The sequence below is a fragment of the Arachis hypogaea genome, chromosome 20 (genome assembly GCF_003086295.3).
Source record: "Arachis hypogaea cultivar Tifrunner chromosome 20, arahy.Tifrunner.gnm2.J5K5, whole genome shotgun sequence".
Lineage (NCBI taxonomy): Eukaryota > Viridiplantae > Streptophyta > Magnoliopsida > Fabales > Fabaceae > Arachis > Arachis hypogaea.
This window is the reverse complement of record NC_092055.1, coordinates 7,246,358-7,269,519: the sequence shown is the minus strand read 5'-3', so window position 1 is coordinate 7,269,519 and position 23,162 is coordinate 7,246,358. Positions and strand designations below refer to the sequence as shown.

General features: G+C 42.1%; 2 protein-coding genes across 2 annotated transcripts; one reads left to right on the top strand and one right to left on the bottom strand.

Annotated features, from left to right (window-relative positions):
• Window positions 1-2,371: 2,371 nt before the first annotated feature.
• On the top strand, window positions 2,372-8,664 carry LOC112784037 (uncharacterized). Its single transcript, XM_025827126.3, has 8 exons — window positions 2,372-3,070; window positions 3,406-3,531; window positions 3,617-3,814; window positions 4,214-4,441; window positions 4,534-5,658; window positions 6,356-6,643; window positions 6,877-7,321; window positions 7,464-8,664. Exons 1-8 carry the CDS (start codon window positions 2,489-2,491, stop codon window positions 8,309-8,311), a joined length of 3,840 nt encoding a protein of 1,279 aa, XP_025682911.1. The 5' UTR covers window positions 2,372-2,488; the 3' UTR covers window positions 8,312-8,664.
• Window positions 8,665-8,964: 300 nt separating this feature from the next.
• LOC112784038 (transcription factor GTE7) lies at window positions 8,965-11,832 on the bottom strand. The gene is made up of 4 exons (XM_025827127.3): window positions 9,902-11,832; window positions 9,589-9,808; window positions 9,330-9,503; window positions 8,965-9,234 (listed from the first exon to the last, which is right to left on the bottom strand). The coding sequence occupies exons 1-3, from the start codon at window positions 11,213-11,215 to the stop codon at window positions 9,445-9,447; spliced, it is 1,593 nt and encodes a 530-aa protein (XP_025682912.1). The 5' UTR covers window positions 11,216-11,832; the 3' UTR covers window positions 8,965-9,234; window positions 9,330-9,444.
• Window positions 11,833-23,162: the final 11,330 nt, after the last annotated feature.

The following is a 23,162-nucleotide window of genomic DNA, read 5'->3' as shown; positions in this document are numbered from 1 at the left end:
CTGGGTCTGTCTTGTATTTCGCTTTCTTGCTTTCAATTGAGAATTGATAGGATTTCTGAATATTCAGGTTTTACGCTCATTTGGGTAACAAGTTATTTGATTAGTCTAATTATGTTTGGTTTACTTTAAAGTTTAAAGGAACACAGAAGAAAGTGTTGATGTTTTGAAGATGTACATATGGTAACAAGAAAATAAAAGGGAAAATACATCCATAAGCAAAATCAAGTTAGCGACAGAACCGAGCTAGTCAGAGTTAGTAATACACATAAGCGTGTATGACACAAATACTATGGCTGTTAAGGCAGATATCATATGCACAGCATGGGTGTATCATTTTAGGGATTACATCACACAGAGGTAGCAGGTGAATCTTGTGAAAACGTGGTTGACACTTGACAGTGGGGATGGTATAGGATACTGATGTGGGAACGAAAAGAGGTGACCGACTAGAAGATTAAAGGTGAACAATAAGAAGCTAATAGCCTAATATCTCTAATCTCTTACACTTGGTTTGTGGGAATTATCTACTAGTTGTAGATCGAAATTTTATTTAAGTGTCTGTCGCTCGTTAATGAATTGCTGTATACACAAGGCGAATTCGAACGCAGAATGAATTGATCAACCTTATTTTATGAGGAATTTATTTCAGATTATAAATAGTACATGAAAAGTATAACGTTTTTTTAAAAAGTGAAAATACAAAAATAGAACATAAATTGTTGAACTAACTCCAATTATTTACCATTGTAACTTGTACGTGCATCTTAGATATAGGGGTGGCAACGGGGCGGGTAGGGGCGGGTTTTTGCTCTACCCGACCCCGCCCCGCCCTACAGAAAACCTGCATCAAACCCGCCTCGTCCTACCCGCGGGTTGTAAAATGTTAAATCCTAACCCGCCCCTGCGGGTACCCGCCCCGCCCCTACCCGCCCCTATAATTATTAAATTCAACAAATAAAATTAAATTTTAAAAATTATATAACCACCATTTACATACATAATATAAATTAAAGTAAAAATTTATATATGATATAATATTATTAATCATTTTACTAATTATTTTAATATGTTATGTATATTATATATTAAAAATATATATATTTACATATATATTATATATACCGGGGCGGGTAGGGGCGGGTTCAACCTAAACCCGACCCCGCCCCGCCCCGCCCAAGAACCCGCCCCGTTAAAACCCGCCCCGGTGCGGGGGCGGGTAATTACCCGCCCCGAGCGGGTAGGGGCGGGGTGGATACCCGCGGGTTCGGGTAGTGTTGCCACCCCTACTTAGATATGCAAAATATGAAGGCATTTTAATAAATCATACAAATATATATTAAAAATAAATTAAATAATATAAAATATTACTGGCGTTTTCTTTTAATATGAAGGCATTTTCTTACGGCATTTTATAAATCATTCGTATAAAATATATATTAAAAATAAATTAAATAATATATATAAAAATATAATAATCAATTTAATTATTAATTTTGTATGTATACATAATATTTTTTATAAAAATATTAAAAAATTATAAACTAATTTAAAAAATAATCACAACATCTAAAAGAATTTTAGGTATTTTAAAAATATCAATATTTTAATAATTTTAATGATTGATTTTAATTATAAAAAATATATAATATATAATAATTAAAATTAATAGTTAAAATTATTAAAATACCGATATATTAAGAACATTTGAAAATTTTCTCTTTTCTGTAACATTTTATTTTTGAACAAAAAAGCAAAATTAAAATAAAGAAAAAAAATATTTACAAGGAAATTATAATTATAAATGAAAAAGAAACCTAGGGGTGGCAATATGTACCCTACCCGCGGGTACCCAACCCGACCCCACCCGGTCGGGTAGGGTTGCCAACCCGATCCGCAGCGGGTAGGGTAGGGTGCGGGTAGGGTTTTCGTGCGGGTCGGGTAGGGTGCGGGTTGAGCTTCAACCCTACCTGACCAACCCGCACCCTATATATGTATATGTTATATACTTATATAAAAATATATTTTAAGTGGATATTAAACTAAAGACTTCTCACTAAATACAAAAGATCTTTAGTCATTAAAAGAAAATCATTAATTGATAATTTAATAAATTTTTTTTACATAAAAGTCAGTTCTATTTTAAATTATCATCAAGTTATATAATAACATTGCATTTTTTTTGTAACCCGCGGGTAGGGTCGGGTACCCGCGGGTTAAGAGCGGGTAGGGTTAGGGTTGAGATATTCTCAACCCGCGGGTAGGGTAGGGTTGTGTTTATATAAAAATCTCAACCCGCGGGTAGGGTTAGGGTTGACTCCAAACCCTACCCTACCCTACCCATTGCCACCCCCCCCCCCTCAAAACGACACTTAATAAGGTCGTTTACATTTCGCTAGAGCATCACCAAAACCAGAACCATCTTACTAAGAGTTAGAGTGTGTGTGTTTAAGGTTTAAACCCTAAAACCTCTGCGCCACTTCTCTCAGACATGGCCGCTAAGAAAAGGAACTCTTCCATCGACGACGAACCTGTCGTCGAAGTACCCGCAGCTGAAACCAACGATTCTCCGAAGCCCCCAAAGAAGAAAACCAAGAAAGACAAAAGCAATAACGACAGTGATGAGCCACAAGAACAGGTGGCGGCAGCATCTGATGGCTCCGTCAAGCCAATGGAGAGGAAGAAGAAGCGCAAAGCTCTCGACAAGGAGAGGCGCCGCACCGCCGCTGACACCGAGCCGAAGCTTCCGGAGCCGTCGACCTCCGCAGCACAGGCTCAGCCAGTGGACTCGCCCGGAACCAGCAGCGGCGGAGGCTCTCAGCTCCCGGAGTTTCACATTGGCGTGTTCAAGGATCTCGCGGTGGCGGCGGAGCCTGCGAGGGAAGCGGCCGCAAAACAGCTGGTGACCGAACTGAAGGCGGTTCAGAGTGCTTACGATGCGCTTGATGAGAAGGAGGTTGGCGACGGAGGGTTCAAGCTTGAAGCTGAAAAGGATGATGGATTGGATGATTGTGCACCTTCTGTTAGATACGCTGTTCGCAGGCTTATTCGTGGTGTTTCTTCCTCTAGAGAGGTTTGTGCCTCTTCTTCTTTTTTCTGCGTTTCTTTTCGTTGTAATGTAGATTTGCTTACTCTTTGCTTTTGAAATTCAATATGAAGATTAGTGTAAGGATGCTTGTGAATCAGAATTTGGAACTAGTCATTGTTATTGTAACTTCACCTGAAAAGTTCCTCTCTGGTTCATAATTTTCTTTTTCTCTCTGTTTAGACTGTGCTTCATTGTTTGCTGGATGTTGTTCATGCATGTTCTTATTGGAAACTTTTAGTCGGTATACTCCATTCATTGGTGTTGTGCTTAATTTGCATGATGAAATGTTGCTAACATAACATATTTTGTTGCTTTTGCAGTGTGCACGACAAGGTTTTGCTTTAGGTTTAACACTTTTAGTTGGCGCTGTCCGCAAGATTCGGGTTGAATCATTCCTTAAACTTGTAGTTGATTTATTGGAAGTAACTTCGTCAATGAAGGGTCAGGTAGGAGATGCCAATGACTATTATTTTGTTTTGTTTATTTCTCACTTGCTAGTACTATATCTGTGTAGTTCTTGGGATATTGCAGGAGGCAAAGGATTGTCTCTTGGGTCGCTTATTTGCCTATGGTGCATTGGCTAGATCGGGAAGACTTACACAGGAATGGACTATAGATAAAAACACATCATGCATTAGAGAATTTGTCAGTGTAATAATCTCCCTGGCGAATAAAAAGCGGTACTTGCAAGAGCCTGCTGTTTCAATAATTTTAGACTTAACTGAAAAGGTTTGTATATTATCATAAGAGAAGTTTACCCCTGAAGTACCTATTGTGAATATTATGCTTGTTTCCAGTTGTGCTTAGGTTGCATTTTCGTTGGTTTCAAAGTGTAGTCGTCATCCCTCTTTTTTCTGTACAAGTTAAAAGATCCTTTTCTCTTTCCTCTAAAGAACAGTTGCATGCCTTTCTTTTCCATTATATTATCCTGTTTCTCATGCTATTCATTTCTTCTTCTGTTATTTGAAGATTTGCAAACATCTCTTCTCCTGTTCTGTGCTGAAAAAGCAAGAAACTCTTACCTATCATCTGGGCCATTTGCTAGTATCTTATCTGGTGATTTTGAGCAGCATTTCATATTGTTTCATGTCTATCTGACATATAAACTTATTTATTTATTCGTTGTAGTTGCCTGTTGAAGCGTTGTTGAATCATGTTGTTGAAGCTCCGGGGATGAAGGAATGGTTTGACGCTGCTATGGAAGTAGGAAATCCTGATGCTTTGCTTCTTGCACTAAAACTACGAGAAAAGATTTCCATTGACAACTCTGCATTTGTCAAACTGCTGCCAAATCCATTCAGCTCTAGCCTGCTCTTTTCCACTGATCAGCTTTCCTCCCTGAGCAATTGCTTGAAGGTAGCTGTTTTTTCAGTCATATATATAATACTAATTCATTAAACCTGTTGAAAGTAATATAAGGTAATCTTTTATGCATTTTCTTAATGCAGGAGTCAACCTTTTGTCAGCCCCGTGTTCATGGTGTTTGGCCTGTTTTAGTAACTATTCTTTTGCCCAATACTATTATGCAAGAAGAAGATGTGGCAGCAGCTTCAAATTCGTTAAAGAAGCATAAAAAGAGTCGAAAATCAAGCTCCTATGATGAAGAAACTGCAAAGAATCTTCAGTCTTTCTGCGAAATAATTATTGAAGGATCCCTTCTCTTGTCATCTCATGACCGTAAGCATTTAGCTTTTGATGTTCTGTTTCTTCTACTCCAAAAGCTGTCTGCATCTTTGGTTCCAATCATTCTATCAAGCAAAGTTGTTCAGTGCCTTATGGATATACTATCAACGAAAAACACTTGGCTGTATAAAGTTGCTCAGCATTTTCTCAAACAATTGTCCGATTGGGTTGGAGATGATGATGTCAGAAGAGTTGCTGTTATAGTTGCTCTACAGAAACACAGCAATGGAAAATTTGATAATATCACACGAACAAAAGCTGTAAAGGATTTCATGTCACACTTCAAAACAGAAGCAGGTTGCCTGCTTTTTGTTCAGAGCTTGATGAACCTGTTTGTAGATGAAGGCAGTGCCTCGGAAGAACCTTCAGACCAGAGTCAAACTACAGATGAAAATTCCGAAATAGGTTCCGTTGATGATAAGGATTCCCCAAGGTCCAATGGCAATTCTGATTTTTTAAAGAGTTGGATTATTGAATCTCTTCCCAGCATTTTGAAACACTTGAAGCTGGGTCATGAGGAGAAATTCCGAGTACAGAAAGAAATCATGAAATTTCTGGCTGTTCAAGGTCTGTTCACTGCATCTCTTGGATCTGAGGTTACTTCTTTTGAGTTGCAGGAAAAATTCAGGTGGCCAAAATCACCCACATCGAATGCTCTTTGCAAGATGTGTGTTGAACAGCTCCAGTTATTATTGGCAAATGCTCAGAAGGGAGAGGGGTCACGAGCTTCGGCTAGTAGCCTTGAGCCAAATGATCTTGGCCTGTACTTCATGAAGTTCTTCAGCACCCTATGCAATATTCCTTCAGTTTCCCTATTTCGTACCTTAGATGATGAGGATGATAAAGCAGTAAAAAAATTACAAGCAATTGAAGCAAAATTATCCAGAGAGGTAATTATACTTGTGACCTGTTATTAATAATACACAGACATGAACTTCAAGTGGTCCTTTCCATTGATTTTCACTACAGATTATCCGATGAATTAATGAATTAAATCAACAGTGTTTTTAAGTATAACCAATAGATTCCACCAGATAGAAGGTTGCCTTGTGATGTTTAAGAGTCATCTACAAACCTTATATTTGGATGCGGTTCTTCTATTTCCATATATATCCGTTTGTACACCATCTGAGTATTTTGTACTTCATAACTTAATGTTTAGTATGGTAGGCCATAGACATTGTCTTGACTCTAACAGTAATGGTGTTACAAAAGAAAGAGTTGATGGTATTTCTTGGATGTGTGATAGCTCATGTTCTCATTTGCATATCTAAGTTATCAGAGTATAAAATATATAAGGATTTGTAATAGAGATTTCATTCATTGTCTTGAGTCTTTACTGTTGTTTGTTGACTGTCTAACTACCCATAATTTGTTACAGCTATTATCTTGTGACAGTTTTAGCCATTTCACATCATTATTTTCTTGTGGTTTACATGTTCTGAGATTATATTTAGTACCTACCAGTACCTGCATTTGTATCCTAAATTAACATTGTAGTTGAGCTATTAACAATTTGTTTTAATAAAATATATTTTAATTAATATTTGAGCTTTCTCTTAATCTTTTTTTGTTAATGATATGTAGGAAAGGAGCCATGGGCTTAGTGCTGAAGCTAATAGATTGCATGCACTGAGGTACTTGCTTATCCAATTGCTTCTGCAAGTGCTTCTTCAACCAGGGGAGTACTCAGAAGCTGCATCTGAACTCATCATCTGTTGTAAGAAAGCATTTTCTTCTTGTGATCTTCCTGACTCATCTGGAGATGATGATTTGGAGGCTGATGATGCACCAGAGTTGATGGATGTTCTTGTGGATACATTACTTTCACTGCTTCCACAGTCATCAGCTCCTATGCGATCTTCTATTGAGCAGGTTAGAATAAAAAAAAATATGATATTTATCTTCAACCGCTTCAGGATTGTGTGTTAACTGTATAATAGTACCCCCAGTTACCTCAGAGCATGCTCATATGTTGCATCTTGCCTTTATGTTAAGGAGATACATAAAAGTATAAAACAATACCTGGAAAGATGTTGGACGGTTGTGTACTACATAACAATAACATTTTATTTGTTTTTATCTGTTTAATACTCATCTCCTTGTAGGTATTCAAATACTTCTGTAATGATATTACCGATGATGGACTGATGCGGATGTTGCGGGTCATCAAGAAAAACTTAAAACCTGCTAGACATCCTGATGCAACAAGCGCAGAAGATAGCGATGGCGATGACGGCGATGACTTTATCAATATCGAAGAGGAAGATATTGATCAAGCTGAGACAGGTGAAACAGGTGAGACTGATGAGCAGACTGATGACTCAGATTCTGTTGTTGAGGCTGAGGAAAATGATCAGGGCCATCCTGAAGCTTCTGATGACTCTGATAGCGGAATGGATGATGATGCAATGTTCAGGATTGATACGTATCTGGCCCAGATTTTCAAGGAGAAGAAAAATCAGGCTGGAGGTGAAACTGCCCATTCCCAGCTTGTGTTGTTCAAACTTCGTATCCTTTCATTGTTGGAAATTTTCCTTCATGAAAATCCAGGCAAGTATACCTAAAATCTATTACTCTGGCCATTTTGTCTTCTATGCTCACATAATTAAGCATTTTGTATTTGATGATGAGTTTTTGTAATGATCTTTCCCACTTCATCTTTGAAATGATTATGCTATTCTTTAATCTACAGGTAAGCCTCAGGTTCTTATGGTGTACTCAAATTTGGCTCGAGCTTTTGTTAACCCACATACAGCAGAAGTTAGTGAGCAGCTTGGACAGCGTATTTGGGGTATATTACAAAGGCAAATATTTAAAGCCAAGGATTATCCAAGGGGTGAAGGGGTTCAACTATCAACTCTTGAACCTCTGTTGGAAAGAAATTTGAAATTGGCGTCAAAACCATTGAAGAAACAAAAGTCTGCATCAAATCCATCAAAGAAATCAGCTTCATGGAACCGACAGAAAATGGTTTCCTCCCTTGCCCAAACATCAACCTTTTGGCTTTTGAAGATTATTGATGCAAGAAACTTCTCAGAGTCCGAACTCCAGAGGGTGGTTGATATTTTTCAGGAAGTTTTGGCTGGGTATTTTGACAGTAAAAAGTCTCAAATCAAATCTGGGTTTTTAAAAGAAATATTCCGAAGAAGACCATGGATTGGGCATGCTGTTTTTGGATTTATTTTAGAGAGATGTGGAAGCTCCAAGTCAGACTTCCGACGAGTGGAGGCACTAGATTTGGTAATGGAAATATTGAAGTCATTGGTGACACTGAGTAGTGATAATCAGAATGCAGCCAAAAAGGTTCTTAAGAGCAATTTGGATAAGCTCTGCAATTTAATGAAAGATTTGGTGACAAATATGCCAAGCAAGCAAGCAAGGAGGTCAGAGGTACAGAAATTTTGTATAAAGACCTTTGAAATCTTGACTAAACTCAACCTCACCAAGTCTTTTATTAAAGCTCTGGCGCCTGATGTTCAAGCTGCTCTTGAGGCACAGCTTGGTGAGCAGTTCATTAATTTGAAGCAGCTGGGAAAATAATAATATAGAACTAATGGCTACAGCCTGATTATTTTGGTTAGTATAATGCATCACGATTGTTCTTGTAGAACAGGACAATATAGATGTAGCCTGGAAAATTTATTTTGACTAAAGCCCGAGTACGATGGGATTGGAGCTCCATGCTTCCTTCAAGGACTTGTTCAAGCCATTGGAAGCGGAATAGGGAGGTTAAGGCAAGACTTTGTTGAGGGAATTTTTGACGGTGAAGTACTATTATATCCCTATTTGTTTTTGGTGTATCTGTATGCTTGTTTTGGAAACTTGACTCTTAAAAGACTTAAAAAGATGAACTTTTTTGGTGATTAAATCAAATAGCACATTTCTTTGGTCAATTTAACTTTCACCGATTAAAGGAAGGTTCCATTATTATTAGGCGTCTTTTTCATTCAGGCACTTGTATAAATGACACAGTAAGTGAGTAGTGCCTTGAAATTTCTCTAGGAACCTGTTACTTCACAGGAATATACTCGAGTTCGAAGGCTAACTTTGAATAAATATCTTCCATAAATGCCCAGTCTATATAATTACAGCAACAAGATCAAAGATAATTCTCTATTTGCGCTTTCCTTTCAATACACACCCCCTTTTCCTTGGTTAAAATTGGTGATACTTTCCAACAGTTTAAATACAGATTCGTGAAAAGACCTCTTGGAAGAGGATAATTCTATTTACTGATGTAATGTGTACAAGGTAAGCTAAAAAAAGAGACCACCATCCTATTCCTAATAACTAATGCATTATTGCCAGGATTTTCACGGCATTTCACTACCTTTTTTGGCCTAAAAATTTCCTAGAATCATTTTTACAACTGTTCGCACAATACAAATCATCGAGAAAAGGGACTTAGCACCCAATCAAACAGCTACTCCCAAACTGCACCAACAAAACAATGTTCACAGCACCTGCAACCGAAAGGCAACCACCGATTTAGACCAGCAGAGGCTTAAGCCTTAGTATTGAAAGAATATATACAGACATGAAATTAAACAGAACATACCTCTCCAATTTTTCAAAACAGCACGCTCAAGGCATGCCCAATCAAGCAAACACCTTCATCAGCTCACCCACATTGGTCATGTTGGAGCATTAGTAACAAAAGCCCTGTATGGCTGCTACAAGTGCCCATTGTCTGCTTCAGAATCACTCCCCGAGGAACTACCTGAATCCGAATCTGCAAATAGTAATCAAAATATATCGTTATTTTTACTCCGTAGCCGATAGTTATAACAGATAACAGCTACAAACGGGGTTAATACCACTCGATGATGAGGAATCACTGCTTGAACTACTGGAGCTACTTGAACTACTGCTGGCATGGCCTCCAGCTGCCTCTTTGTCTTTTTCAATCTCCACAGGGGGAAAGGTACTCATAGGCATCTCGTCCCCAATGTCAACTTCCTCATCCCCAGCTTCCATTTTCTTTGGTTTCTTCACTTCAGCAGGAGGCGCCTCAACCTTCTCACTAGTAGCTAATTCCTGTACATTTGACCATAATCACAAATTAGTATCTGGAAAAAAAGGTCATACTCATTAAACAGAGGAAGATGCACACAATGAAAAGAACTTTACCCCATTGGATTTGTTGGGTGCGGCATTGTTGTTCAAGTTGCCAAGTAGTGCCTGCCGCTTAATTTTGCTCATCATCTTCTTCCAATTGGTCACCAACCGATCAAGTTCCCAAAGGGTCTCAGTGTCAACAGCCTCAATATCAAGCTCAATCTCATCCCCGTCCTGCTTAAGGTTCCCATTCCTCTTCCTTATGATCTGTACCACCTGCTCCATTTTCTCAGGAGGCAAACTCTGCAGGCCAATACCCAACTTGTGTTTCTCCTCAAGGCTCATCTCCCTCTTATTGGGGTCCTTCGCCTTAGGCTTTGGCTGCTTCAAAGGCTTCACCGGCGGGGCTCTCATAGGGGAAGGAGTGCGCACTGGCGACTGGACCATTGGAGGGTTCGAAGAGCTGGCAGGGGCCTGCACTGGCTCGGGTTGAAACCTTGCCGGAGGGATCACATTCTCCTTCTTGTTCTTAACCCTCTCAACCCTTTCTGGCTCAGCATGATTCCATGAACTGGCCTGCAATTCCTCATCAACATCATGATCCTGCTGCCTCATCGAATCCTCGAATTTCTCATGCACGGGACGATACAGCTCTTCAAACTTGGATAAAAGCAGGTCAGCCATGTTGTGCACATCGTGACCAGGGGGATTATATGTCAGCGCGTTTTTGAACGTCAACCGCACATCGGAGGCAAAATCCGCCGGCGAGGAATACACGTTCTTCGCGAGATTGGACTTCACGGTGCCCAGATCCATGGGTTTCTTCACTATATCATAATAATCGTGAAGACCCATTCCAACGACATCAACGGGGGTGTTGAAGATCCACCCAACCTTGTGCTTCATGATCTTCTGTAGAACCTGCGAGCAGGACTTCATCAAGTTTCCAATCTCCGAATTCGACCGTTTCAAATCTTTGGTGATGGAATTCACCGGAAATGGCCGCTTGTTGCCGGAGATTTTCTTGCTCGATGATTTTTTAGGAGGGCCGTTGAAGCTCTGCCTGGGCTGATATTCTCCGCTCTCGATTTGTTTCTTAAGCTTTCGAATCTGCTCGAGCTCCAAGATCAGGCGATTCTTGAGCTCGTTCAGCTCCTTTTTTGTGTACGACGCCACGTTGAACGTCACATATTGAGAATGATTACCGTCGTTGGACCTGCGGTTGATGGATGAAGCATCATCTGACGCCGATTGGTTCTTTTTGTTCCCAAATTTTGAGTTAGGGTTAGGGTTAGAAAATGGTACTTTTCCCATGAATCCAGCTGCACCGCCTCTATGTTGCGGCCAATTAGGTTCGTTTCGGTTGGCTAGGACGGCGGAAGCCATCAAGGTGCAAGATCACAGCCGTCCGGTGGGATTCCGGCGTATCTCCGGCATGAATTCTCCAATGCGCGTCGAACAGAACATGAGTCAGCTGTCAGATAAAATCACGCGCCAACGAGACCCTCACGCGCAGTTGAAAATCGCCACGCGCCGCCGATGAAAACGAAGATTTTGAATCAAAATAGAGAGGAAATGCGTAGAGGCAGGGTTTGGAATTTGGCTTACCCTAATCTGTGCGAGGAACGAATGGGTGCTATGGCCGCTTCTTAAAGGCGATGAGATCTGCCCGTGGTTGCTTCGGGTAGCTTTATTTACCGTTGATTTTTTGTTAATACCTGATCTAACGGACATAAATCGTTTTCTGGGGTTGCCCGTAAATTGGTCATGAGATCTGGCACAAACGGTAGCGATTTTTCTTGTTTTCCACGTGGCCTTTTTATAGCCGTATGATGACTGAGGTGGTGGTATCTTGATTGGGGTTTGAGTTTGAAGCGAATTTGAGGTGAATGTGTCGTGCATTTAGGGTTTGGAGAGGGCCTGGCCCAGATGATGACGTGGCGGGAACCAAACTGGCGGTTCCGGCATGCGGGTGAGAAATTACGCGCAGCGCGTAGCTTCGAATGAAACGCGTGTTTGTGTAAGGATAGTTTCGTAAATACATGTTCAGTATGGACGGAACCGGTTCTTTCACTCCCAATTTTACTTATGTGTTAGGATTATTACATGTCATTTATATAAAATATATATCTAAAAAATTTAATAATATATATATATATATATAAATATATACTAATTATTTAGTAAATTTTTTTATATGCATATACCTTTTTTATATTTTTTTAATATGAGACAATTATAATTACTAATGAATTAATCTACCTTTTTAAATTAAATATATATTATGATAAATTGATATTAATTTAAGATGATAAATAATTTATTCTTTTAATAAAGTATTTTGAATTTAAATTTTAGAAGAAAACTAATTTTTCATAGATATAAGTTAGAAGATATTTTAAAAAGTAACTTTATACATCAAATTCCTCTCCATTTTCATCATATATTGTAGATCAAACATAAATAATTATGTAAATTATGTATATGAATATCAATATGAACTTAAAAAATATTTCTACTATATTTATATAAAAACTATGTGATCCTGTTATTCAATTTGATATTATTACATTCGCCATACATATGTTAATATATATTTTTTGTCTAATTCTCTTTTATTGTGTTACAATTTTACAAATACACTCTTAATATATACAATTGTAGCTTGTATTTACAGTCAACTTATTTATATAAGCAAGCTTAGCAGTAATCCCAGAAAAAAGGAATTCAGGGATACTTTTTGATCCTTTGTATTTCCATATTAAAATTAATATTTTGACTAATAACCAGCTCTCCAATATTTTTTTTTTCCCTTGAATGTTTTTTTTTGGTGACTTTTCCCTTGAATGTTTAAACACGTATTTACATTCTAAAAACACAACTTGTTTATTATTGCTTTTATCGTAAGTGCTTTTGTGCTACAAGAATGCATCAAGATATTGAGAACAAAACATAAAGAATAAAGACACAAAATTTAATATTTTTATATTTTATTTGATGACGAATTAAAATAAATTATAAAAAGTTTAATTTATTATTATTTTTTTATTTAAAAATTTTTTAAAAATATATAATAATAAAAAGTTAATTCTAAAAAATTAGCAATAATAATAAAAAAAATAAAAAATAAGTTGTGTCTCTTGTTAATATTTTTGTATCATTTCTATTAAGATAAACACAAAATATATTAATTCAGTATACCTCTAAATATAATATTTCTGTTCATGTCAAATATAATTTTGTATCTCTGTGTATCTATCTCAATGTTCCATAACTATAAACGAATACAACCCATAATACTATTTATTTGTTCTAAAATATTTGTTAGTTTGAAAATAATATACATGTATAATTTATCGTATTTAAATTAAAGAGTAAAGTAATAAATAAATTATTGAGAAATTATATTTTAGATAGATTAGTCTTTAAAAAAATATCAATAAAATTTGTTTGGATAACATATTTGAATACATTATCTTCAAATTAATTTATATAATTAGAATAGAAGATCTTAATTTAAATTAATTCATCTATATTTATTATCCTACAAATTTTTATTGATATTTTTTTAATGACTAATTTTTAAAGAAAGTAACGTACTATTTATCACTAAATTGGCAAATTATACTCTATTATTAATCAAAATTAGTTAATTAATTTATAATCTATTTTATATTTTTATATTTTGACTTAATGACTGTTACGGATCCGGCCCACCATCTCGGATCCAAGACCGAACCCAACACCGGTTCCCCGGGTCCGATCCGTTCCCCACTTCTAGAAGGCCCGAAAACGGTCTCTCTCAGATTTCTAACCGACTTTCGAATTCAAACGTCTCCCTTATCTTAGCCAAGTACCTCCCCCCATCGCCCCAGTCAGGTGATCCGGCATCCGCCTCGACCCGCAGGTTCCCGATCCATCTCTCAACCCGTACCAGAGACATCTTGTACATTGGCGCCGTCTGTGGGGACCCTGCGCCAACCGGGCCCGATGGAGGATGCCCTAGAGGAAACCCCCTCAAGCCAGGATGACTCTTAACCAATTAACCCAACCCCCGAGCACCGTGAAGTCACAAATCAAGCAAGAATAGCGAGTACGGTCCAAAACGCGAACAATTACGACGTCACGGACAGACGACATCCTGAGAAAGCCAGCGACAAAGCAGCACAGATCATCCAGGATCTCTGCCTCCGGGTTCAGGAACTCGAAGGCAGGATAACCAATAAAGGAAAACACAACAACGAGCACGGAAGCCATGCAACCTCCAGATCAAGATCTCGCCGCGGTAGATCGCCAACCCGACGACACAACAGAAGGGACGGTCGCAGTTCATCACGCAATCACAGACACGAGAAATCGCCAGAACGGCAATACAACAAGAAACATAACCGCAACACCTCTCGGGATCTGAGTTCTCAACACTACTCAGACGAAGATCAGAGGGACCGAAACACCAAACGCACGAGAAACGACCATATAATAATGGGCGCTACACCCTTTACAGAAAGAATCCTAAGAGCAAAACTCCCCAAAGGCTTCGACAAACCTACCGATATGAAGTACGACGGAACTAAGGATCCCCAAGAACACCTAACGGCTTTCGAAGCCAGAATGAACCTAGAGGGAGCGGCCGACGCGGTCCGATGCAGAGCCTTCCCGGTAACCCTCGCCGGGCCAGCGATCAAATGGTTCAACGCCCTCCCAAATGGATCCATAACCAGGTTCCACGATATCACACGAAAATTCATGGCCCAGTTCACTACAAGGATCACTAAAGCCAAACACCCCATCAGCTTGCTCGGGGTCACACAAAAACAAGACGAATCCACAAGAAAATACCTCGACCGCTTCAACGACGAATGCCTAACGGTCGACGGACTCACGGATTTCGTCGCAAGCCTTTGCCTGACCAACGGACTAATGAACGAAGATTTTCGCAAACACCTCACCACCAGACCGGTATGGACCATGCATGAGATCCAGAACGTCGCCAAAGACTACATCAACGACGAAGAAGTCAGCCAAGTCGTCGCGGCCAATAAACGGCAGCACGGCAACAACCAACGCGGCAATTCAGCTCCTCACCATAACGCAACACCCAAAGAGAATCAACGGGACCACCCGAGGCCGACCAACCGGACACCGAGAATAGGCAAATTCTCCAATTACACACCCCTAACTGCACCAATTACCGAGATATACCACCAAATAGCGGATCGAGGCATCATTCCGAAAGCCCGACAACTCAAGGAAAGGACAGGAGGCAACAAAACCCTCTACTGCGAATACCACCGAGGCTACGGTCACAAAACACAGGATTGTTTCGACCTTAAAAACGCCCTTGAACAAGCCATACGAGACGGCAAACTCCCAGAATTCACCAAAATCATCAGAGAACCGAGACGCGCGGAGAGAGACAGGTCACCGGAGAGAGAAGGACGTAACCCGAGAACCCAAAAGCGACCCCCAAGAGAAAGTCCAGAAGAAGACCCGACCATCAAAGTAAACGTCATCACGGGCAAAGATGCACCATGCAAGTCAAAATCCAAGATAAAAAAAGACCTCCAGATAATGGCCGTCAGAAACCAAGCCCCAACTCCCGTGTCCAACAAAGCAATAACCTTCCTACCCGAGGACTGCCAGCACGGCACCGCAGCCGAAGACGCACCCTTCGTGATCTCGGCGAAAATCGGAACCGGACTAGTCCGAAGAATACTAGTAGACACCGGCGCAGATTCCAACATCCTCTTTCGATGGGCCTTCGACAAGCTTGGGCTCCGCGACGAAAATCTCCAGACGCACCGCAACGGTGTCACGGGACTCGGGGACAACTTCCTCAAACCGGAAGGCTCCATCACACTCCCCCTCACCATAGGAACCGGTGACAAGAGGAGGACGCTCATAGCCGAATTCGTGGTCCTAAAAGACTCCACTGCCTACAACGTCATCCTCAGAAGAAAGACGATCAATGACTTTTCGGCCATCATCTTTACCAAATACCTCCTTATGAAGTTCGTAGCGGAGGATGACTCCATCGGGACCATCCACAGAGATCGGGAAATCGCGGCAGAATGCGACAACACCAGCCTGGCTTTACGGAAAAAATCCCGCGACGCAGCCGGGATATTCCTAGCCGACCTAGACGCCCGACAAAACGGCCAACCTAGACCCAAACCGGAAGGCGACATGGAGAAACTGCAAATAGGACAAACCAAGGACGAGTACACCTTCATCAACAGGAACCTCCCCTATGACCTAAAAGAAGACCTTTCCCAATTTTTAAAACAAAACAGAGACCTGTTCGCTTTCACGCCAGCCGACATGCCGGGGATAGATCCCGACTTCATGTCCCACCGGCTAGCCGTGAACCCCAAAGCCAAACCCATAGCACAAAGAAGAAGAAAAATGTCAGCAGACCGAGCGGCCGAAGTCAAGAGACAAGTACAGGCCCTGCTCGAAGCAAACTTCATCCGAGAACTTCCCTACACGACCTGGTTGGCAAACGTTGTACTTGTAAAGAAATCCAACGGAAAATGGCGAATGTGCGTCGACTATACGGACCTCAACAAAGCCTGCCCAAAAGACGCCTTTCCCCTGCCGAACATCGACGGACTAGTAGACTCCGCATCTGGACATCGATACCTCAGCTTTATGGACGCATACTCCGGCTACAATCAGATACCCATGCACCGACCCGACGAGGAAAAAACGGCGTTCATCACCCCCGACGGCACGTACTGCTACACAGTCATGCCCTTCGGTTTGAAAAACGCCGGAGCAACGTACCAACGGCTCGTCAACAAAATATTCCAGAACCTATCCGGAACAAAACTAGAAGTCTACATAGACGACATGCTCGCCAAAACTGACTCTGACGAACAACTCATCAGCGACCTCAAGGTCGTAATGGACACCCTAAGAAGACACCAAATGCGACTCAACCCAACAAAGTGCGCCTTCGGAATGGAGGCAGGGAAGTTCCTCGGCTTCATGATTACACAACGCGGAGTTGAAGCCAACCCGGAGAAATGTCGCGCCATTCTCGAGACGACGAGCCCAAAAAACCTACGCGACGTTCAGAAGCTCACCGGTCGACTGACAGTCCTATCTCGCTTTCTCGGAGCATCAGCCCAAAAAGCAATCCCCTTCTTCAAACTAATGAAGAAAGGAGCCCCCTTCATGTGGAAAGAAGAGTGCGAAGCGGCATTCCAACACTTCAAGAAAACCCTGGCGGAACCACCAATCCTCGCCAAACCCCAAACAGGGGAAACCCTATACTTATACCTCTCCATAACGGAAGAAACACTCGCGGCGGCACTCATCCGAGAAAACAAGAAAAAGGAGCAAAAATCTATATACTTCACAAGCAAAGTCCTACAAGACGCAGAGACCCGCTACTCGCGCCTAGAAAAACTAGCCTTTGCCCTCCTCACGGCGTCCCGACGCCTGCGACAATATTTCCAAGCCCACCCCGTAACGGTTCGAACCGACCAAGCAGTCAAACAGGTACTACAGAAGCCCGACCTGACAAATCCCATTTGTAGGGTTTATCTTGTGCTTGATTTAGGGGATTTTATCACCTTTTACCCACATTTATTCAATAAATTAGCATGGTTTTACATATTCTCCTTTAATTGTGCTTGAATGTGAAAACATGCTTTTTAGGACTCAAAATAGCTAAATTTAATTCACCTTGATTCTATTAGATGCCTTGATATGTTTGTTAAGTGATTTAAGGTTTAGGAGGCAAAGATTGGATCAAGGGAATGAAGAAAGAAAGCATGAAAAGTTGGAGAACTCATGAAGAAATGGAAGAACCGGAAAGCTGTCAAGCCGACCTCTTCGCACTTAATCGACCATAACTTGAGCTACAGAGGTCCAAATGATGCGGTTCCAGTTGGGTTGGAAAGCTAACATCCGGGGCTTCGAAACGATATAAGATTTTCCATAGTTGCATCGCGCATAGGGGCGCGCACGCGCACGGTACGCGAACGCACCGATGGTGGCACATGACCCACTTAATGCAACTCGTGGCCAGCGATTTTAGAAGCCTTGTGGGGCCAATCCAACTCATTTCTGATGCTATTTAAGCCAAGGATTGAAGGGGGAATGGGGGACTTTTCATACTTTAGAAGTTAGTTACCATTAGTTTAGTCTTAGCTTAGTTTAGTAGTGAGAGTTAGTTTCTAGAGAGAGAAGCTCTCACTTCTCTCTAGAATTAGGATTAGGTTTAGTTCAATAACCTTAGATCTAGATTTTAATTCATGCTTTCATCTCCTTCTACCTTTCAATTCCTTGTTGTTACATTCATTCTTCTTCTACTCTTTTGTTGTAATTTCCTTTATGTTGTTCTTATGTTTTGTTGTAGATCTCCTTTTGCTCCTTCTATTTTCTTTCAATTCAATTAGAGGTAATTCATAATAATTGTGTTCCTTTTGATTGTTGTTGTTAATTCTTTACATTTGATTGTAGTTAGAATTAATTCTTGTTATTGATTTACTATGTTTTCCTTTTGTGCCTTCCAAGTGTTTGATGAAATGCTTGGTTGGATTTTAGAGTAGAGTTTTATGTTCTTGGCTTGGAAAGGTAACTTAGGAACTCTTGAGTTATTAATGTCCAAGTAATTGATGATTGGGATCCATTAACTCTAGTTCTCACTAATTGAATTAGTGGAGAGTTAGGACTTATGGAGTAGGATTGATATAGCTCATTTGACTTTCCTTTACTATTAGTTAGAGGATGATTTAATGAGATTAATCCTTGCCAATTCTCATATTGTGGTTAGTGATTAGGATAGAGATCCTTGACCACCAACCCTTGCCAAGACCTTTTTAGCCATTAATTTACTTTCTTACCATTTATCTTTCATGCTTCATATCAAAACCCCAAAATACAATCCATAACCAATAACAAGACACTTCATTGTAATTCCTAGGGAGAACGACCCGAGGTTTAAATACTTCGGTTTATAGAATTTAGGGGTTTGTTACTTGTGACAAACAAATTTTTGTATGAAAGGATTATTGCTTGGTTTAGAAACTATACTTGCAACGAGAATTCATTTGTGAAATTCTAAACCGTCAAAAATCCATTCATCAAAATGGCGCCGTTGCCGGGGACTTGCAATGGTGTTATGTTATTGGTTATTGTACATATGTGAATAGTGTGAATATCTTGCTTTTTGCTTTATTTGCTAGTTGTAGAATTTTATTTCTCTTATTTTCCATTATCTTTTGATTTTTGTTTTCTCTTTCCATTATGAATTCTCATTTTGGCTATGAGTGTGATTACAACTATGTTGTAGGTGATGAGGACTATAATGGAGATGTGTATCAAGGATGGGACAATCAAAGGTGGGAAGAGCCATATGCTTATGATCAATCATCATGGCAACAACCCCCACCAATGCACTATGAGGAAGAGCCATTCTTTGATGCATATCAATCAAATGGCTATGGTGGATCTCCTTGTGATTTCCAAGAACCACCACTATATGCCTATGAGTCATATCCTCAACATGACCCTCAACCACACTCACAAGCCTATTTTCAACAAACACCTCCATATGACCATGATCCTTACCCACCATACCAACCTCCTTTTGAACCATATGAGCCATACATGGAACCACAATTCCAAGATTACTACTCCCAAGAACCACTTCAATACACACCACCACCTCACCAAGAAGAACCACCTTCCTATAATGAACCCTTTCTCCAAGACAATGAAACTTCTTATCCACTCCCACCACAAGTCATGGACCTACCCCATCCTACAGTACCTCCTCAACAGAACACTGCCCGAAGACCCTAAAGAGGGAAAACGAATAAAAAGGGAGGCCGCCGGTTATACAGTCGTCGCAGGACAACTATACAAACGTGGATTCTCGCAACCCCTGCTCAAATGCGTCGAGCCCGGGAGCACGGAATACATACTACGCGAAATCCATGAAGGCTGTTGCGGCCACCACGTCGGAGGTAAAACCCTTGCCCAAAAAGTCATCCGCGCCGGCTACTTCTGGCCCACGATCATCCGGGACTCCATGCAACTAGTGAAAAACTGCGATAAATGTCAAAGGCACGCCAACATCCACCAAGCCGCCCCACATCAGCTCAGCATCATATCGGCAGAACGGCCATTCGGCACCTGGGGGATCGACCTTGTCGGACCTTTTCCCACGGCACCAGGTCAACTCCGATATCTCATCGTCGCCATAGACTATTTCACCAAATGGATCGAGGCCGAGCCGCTAGCCTCTATCACGGCGACCCAATGTCGAAAATTCCTTTGGCGACAAATCATCACCCGATTCGGGATCCCCGAGATCGTCATCTCGGACAACGGAACCCAGTTCATCGACACAAAATTCAAGGAATTCCTAAGCGGACTACGCATATCCCAACGCTTTAGCTCGGTAGAACACCCCCAAACAAACGGGCAAGTGGAATCAGCAAACAAAATAATAGTCAAAGGCCTCAAGAAACGACTCGACGAAGCCAAAGGGCTATGGGCAGACGAACTCGGATCGGTCTTATGGTCGTACCGCACGACCCCCCAGACAGCTGCCGGGGAAACTCCCTTTCGATTAACCTACGGCGCGGAAGCTATCATCCCAGTTGAAATCGGCGACCTAAGCCCGCGAAGAACAATCGGAGGCAACGACGAAGAAGTAGAACGAGACCTCACTGACGAAATAAGAAGCGTAGCCCATCTCAGAGAGCTAGCCCTAAAACAAAGAATCAGCCTAAGATACAACCACGGAGTCATTCGGCGAGAGTTCACAACAGACGACCTCGTCCTACGACGAAACGACATCGGTCCCCCAACCCCGGGAGAAGGGAAACTCGCCCCCAACTGGGAGGGACCATACAGAATCAAAGCTGCAATCGGGAAAGGAACGTACAAGCTCGAACGGCTTAACGGTAACGAAGTCCCGAGAACGTGGAACGCCGCCAACTTACGGCGATACTACTTCTAAAACCAACCCAGGTCTCCATTTCCCCCCCCTCCCCCGTTTTCTTTTACGCTTTCGCTTTACTTATTTGCAAATTTACATTTACATTTCAAAACTACGCCTATGTATCAAACTCGGGTACTCTTTCCCGCCAACAACGGAGGGTTTTAACGAGGCCCACCCATCAATAAAATCACATTACAAAGCTATCCCTAAATTCTTTATTTTTTCGCACAATGTCCCAAACACGGAACAAAAACACGGTCACAACTGGAGGACCGATCACCCTCCGAGCCCAACCCATGGATATCCATATAAACCCGACCACACGACGGTCCACCCATCCCAAATACGGGAAGAAGATTAATTAAACGGAATAGCTTTAAAACGGAACATACGAAAAGAGCCCGAACGGCTCGAAAAGTTGTTAAAACAAAAAACCAAAAGTTACGGAGTCACGGTTACACGGCCCACGGCCAAACCAAAAGTATCCAAAAAACAAAGTAAGTCTAAAAGAGCGGGAGAACAAAAATTACAAAGATAAAGCTACTCGAGGTCGACTATCCGGCCATCACGAACGGTCTTGAATGCTCCCATCACGGACACATCCACTCCCGGAGCAAGCACCAGGGCCTGCGCCTTCATCGTCTCCTCGGTAGCAGCAATTGCATCCTTAGCATCGGCCAGCAGTTCCGTTTTCTCCCTCTTCAATGCAACAACCTCGGCATTCAGAGCCTCCGTCTCACCAAGAAGTACGGCAGCCCGGGAACCCGCATCGGAGGCCTTGCGCCGCTCCTCGCCCAGCTGAGAAAGGAGTGAAGTCTCAACCTCGGAAAGCCGGAGAATCTCCGCCCCGGCTTCCTCAGAAGACTTCACCGCCTTCCCCCTCGCAATCTCGGCAGCCTCGAGCTCCTCCTTCAACTTAGCCACCTCAGCCTGAGATTGGCGAAGTTTCTTGTCCAATAAGCCGACCTGAGCCATCACGGGCTCAGCCTTCCGAACAACAACAGCAGAGCGAAGGAGAGCACGATACACTGACTTGGCCTGGAACGAGACATCACAGCCGTCAAAATAAGGCTCCGTACCAGGCATCAAATGCTGATCAATAAAACCCGGAGCATCAAAACGACGATCCATCACACTTGGCACCAAACCATCCTCAAAAGTCTCGCTGCTCGGGTCCTCGGGCCTCTTTCTCTTCCGAGAAGCCTCAGCAGCCGACACTACCACAACCTCAGGAGAGTTCACGTGGCCAGGGGAAACTTGAACCTCGGCCCGTGCAGCCGAGGAAATCACCTCCTGGAAAACCGGTTGAGATTCCACGACAGGATTGGAGACAGGGGTAGAAGGAGACGAGGATCCCTCCTCCCGGCCCATCGCCGCCTTCAACCTAGCCAGAGAAGTCAGCCCACCAGCCATCTCAACTGAAAGAAATAAAAAATAACAAAGTAAGTTACAAAAAGAGAAAAATAGAACACATAAAAATCGGGAAAAGAAGACAAGGCACACACCAATATACGCCCGACAAGCCTCGGGATCCCCCATAACGTCCCAAGGATTCAACGGACGCTCACCAAACAAATGCCACAAAACGTTGGCAACGTCCTTATCCTCCTGGGACAAATCATCGTAGGTGAATTTAGTCAGAACCGACGGGCCGGCTTGAAAATTCCAGTATGTCGGAAACCGACGTACGCCCTCCGGCGACAGCCAGAATGGATGGTGCCCCTGGACAGGACGCACCTTGAAATACTCCCATTTAAAACCATGAAAAGAATCCTCAAATAAGCCAAAAATATGGCGATGAGGCTGAGCACGAAAAGACATATACCCCTTCTTATGCTTCCCCTCCTTAGTCGGGAGAGTGCATAAAAAAAGAAAAAGAAAAACGGGAACGGAAGCCGGAAGGTCGAGATACCGGCACACCAACTTAAACGACCGCACAGCAGCCCAGCTGTTCGGGTGAAGTTGAGACGGCGCCACGGAACACCGACTCAACAGATCCTGAACAAACGGCGAGAAGGGGAGTCGCACGCCAAGCCGAGTGAACATCGACTCATAAACCCACATCCAATCCGGAACGGTGGGGGAATGCATATTCAAGTAACAAACGCGCTCGTCGGCATCCGGGAGGACGAGCTCATACCGCCCCTCCTCATCACCACCACCACAGATGGCCCCCCGATCACGGAGCCGTTGAAGGTCGCCCTCCGTCATCCGCGACGGAACGCCCCATACATCACTAGTCACCCAACCATAACGATTGGGAACGCCCCTGGAAGGGGCTACTGGAGCCCTCACACCCTCATTTCTCCGCCGTTGCATACCTAAAACAGGGAGGAGCACCACCATCAGCCTGCTAACCCTAGACAGAAG